At 53.3% G+C, this 2,815-nt stretch overlaps 1 protein-coding gene across 4 annotated transcripts in view; it reads right to left on the reverse strand.

The window, feature by feature from the left end:
- The window catches only part of AHCYL2 (adenosylhomocysteinase like 2), a 148,036-nt gene extending 146,920 nt beyond the window's left edge, over window positions 1-1,116 (reverse strand). For 3 of the 4 annotated variants that reach the window (XR_012074285.1, XM_031674180.2, XM_072964511.1), the window contains exon 1: window positions 694-1,116. Coding sequence is in view for 2 of the 4 variants with exons in the window: in XM_031674180.2 (XP_031530040.2) it covers window positions 694-1,056 (363 nt within the window). In the remaining 2 variants the exon portion in view is untranslated. The remainder of the gene's footprint in view (window positions 1-693) is intronic. The other variant, XM_072964512.1, reaches the window with a different exon arrangement.
- Window positions 1,117-2,815: the final 1,699 nt, after the last annotated feature.

Here is a 2,815-nt window from a genome sequence, read left to right on the forward strand (position 1 = left end):
TCATTCTTTTCATACACGGTCTAATAATCCTGGTGACCAACTACTGAGCAGAGAAGAAAAACCTCTGAATAGAAAAGAGTGAAGAGAATCTCTCCATTACCCTTCTATATTCAGAGAAGATGTAAGGATATTGCAGTATCTGGAATGAAGGGCACAACATCAGTACTGCTTAATGGAAGCGGCTGGCCACAGAAAGGCAGAAAGTCATTATCTGGACAGAAACCAGACAACTCAGGATTTCAATGCGAGGTAACTACTCCTTATTCGTTCTCGAAATAGCAAAGATCTTTCCACCCTTATTGCTAGGTGTACTCTCATAAGCGGTAAGGTTTTTCTATACCATCGGGGTCTTGTCCCCGATAGTCTGGAAAATACACACGGGAGTATGTTGGGAGTACAGAGAGAGGTAGTATTAGGTGCCTCTCTTTTCCCAGCCTATTCCAAGTAGTAGGGGAGAGCGCTACTTCCATGTTATTCCCAGCCAAGTACGGCTGTACCACATGGAGTCTTGGCTCTCCAGCACTGGGGCCCGGGTGGGGGGCATCACCGAAAGAGTGGGTTTAAGAGGAAAACGGATCTCTCTGCTCCTCCGATCAGAAAGGAGGGCGTGGAGGGAGGTACCGCCGCACCGAGAAGATCTGAGGTTCCCCTCCTCACCCTCCCTCTTAGAAAGAGGCAGCCCGGCCCCAATACCTTCTTGACTGTGCGCGGCGCCTCAGTGACTGTACCGTCGGGGCTGACCAAGGCCTCGCCGCCGTCGCGGTGCCTCTGATGCTGGTGATGAGGGTCGCTCCGCTTCATGGCCGACGCCTGAGGCACTTTCCCAGCGGCGGGACTGAGAGCCGCGGCGGGCCCCGATCCCGGGCCACGGGCCGGGGGCCGCTCCGCCGCGGGAGCTGGAGCCTCAGGGTCCCCACCGCCCGCTGGGGGGGCCATGGCGCTCACGGCCGCCGTGCTAAGTCCTAGCTGCGGCTCCACCTCAGAGGGGCTCAGGTCCTTCAGCTCCACCTCAGGCACCTTCGCGGCAGCAGCTGCTGACACGACCTGCACCGACATCACCGCCTCCACTGCAACCGCCGGCTCAGACTCCAGCTCCAGCTCTGGTTCGGCCCCGCCTCCCGCCTCCCTTCCCCTTCCCTCCCCCATTCCCCCACTCCTCCCCTCCATCGCCTCCGCTCCCACCCCCTTCCTCCGCCCTCCCGCCCGCCAGCCAGCCAGCCCCCGCCTCTCACTCCCCACCCCCCCCTCCCCGCCCCGGTCAGGCTGGCTCCGCGCGTGGTGCCACGGAACCTGTAGTGCGCTTGCTCCCGGCCGCTTGCGGCGAATAGACCGTAGGACCTCAGCCCCCGACCGCCACTGCGCGCGCCGAGGGCGGGGCCCGCGATGACCCTTGGGAGTTGTAGTCCGCGTTGCCCTTCCTCCGGCAAGCGGGATTCTGTAGCAGAGATGGAGTTTTAGGGCAGGCAACTAACCGAAAGGGGTCAGAATTGGTGACAAGACGAAGGCCATGAGGAAGAGAAAGTCTCCAGAGGAGTTGCGGCTTTCGGGGAGGGAACGCTCGAAACCCTAGGGTTGGGAAGGTCGGGGAGGAATAGCTCTCTACCCTGACAGTGTAAATTTCCTCCGGGTGTGCGCGTCTGCGATCACGTGAGCAGGCATTTAAAGGAAAAGCCGGGGCGTCACGTGTGGAGAGCGCTGCCTCAGGCTTAAAGTGGCATGGTTTTTCTACGTCTGTGAAATTGGGACCCTATTACCTTTTCCGAACTTGAATGGCTTTGTTTTTAGAGGGAATAAAATAGGACCTTTCTGCTGTGGTAATTTCTGGCACATTCTGGGCTTAGAGTTTAAAATCAGTATAAAATACAAGTTAGTAAGCACTAGGTTGAAATTTCAAGGCTAAGGAATTACAGGTTGCCTTAAACAAGGCCAATTCTTTTGCCCTATTAATTCTGCCAGGGATGTTGTTCAACACGTTAGTGTGCCTGCCTAAGGCACAGTGAGACCAAACCAAAATGTCAGAGTTTGGAGCAGAGAAAGGTTCATTGCAGAATGCCAAGCAAGCAGAACCTTCAGCACTGTGGGTAGCAGAACACCTGGATGCTCAGAGCCTGAGGCCAACCCGCCAGGAAGGGGGTGGGGGGCAGTCTCTGTTCTCCTCTTTAAACAAAGCTATTGGTCTAATTCAAAAAGAAGAACCTGCAGCTTGTGCTCAAACAGTCCCAACTCTTGGATGGTTTTCAGGGAAGAGATTTTAAAGGCAAAATTTGGGGTGAGGGGTACAGGTTGTATGACTTTCTTCTGATTGATTGGTGGTGAGATAATAGTGATATCTCAGTAATCTCAACTTTATGGTTCCAGCCAACCTTGGAATTATGCTTGTGGTCAGCATGTAGTCATCAGCCTCCACCTGGGTAAGGGGCTTAGTGTCTGTAGACGGACTCAGAGATACGTATCAGATTATTATCCATACCCCTTCAGGGGGAATAGTAGTCCTGTGACTGTCCTTTTAACTACTTGAGCCTGCTCTTTGGAACTTGGGAACCTAAGAGACTAAAATCTTTTTTTTTTCCTACGAAAAAGATACAGGGAACGTGGAGGGGCTTTTGTACCCAGGAGGGCCCATAGGGTCCTACTCGGGTTTCAGGGGTACAATACGAAATTAAGATAAATATATGGCGGGGGAGGTGTATAGTACAATGGTAGAGTGCATACTTAGCACACATGAGGTCTTGGGTTCAGTTCCCACCACCTCCGTTAAAAAATAAATAATAAACTTTTACCCACCACCAAAGAAGAAAATAACAAAAAACAAAAG

The sequence above is a fragment of the Vicugna pacos genome, chromosome 7 (assembly GCF_048564905.1).
Source record: "Vicugna pacos chromosome 7, VicPac4, whole genome shotgun sequence".
Lineage (NCBI taxonomy): Eukaryota > Metazoa > Chordata > Mammalia > Artiodactyla > Camelidae > Vicugna > Vicugna pacos.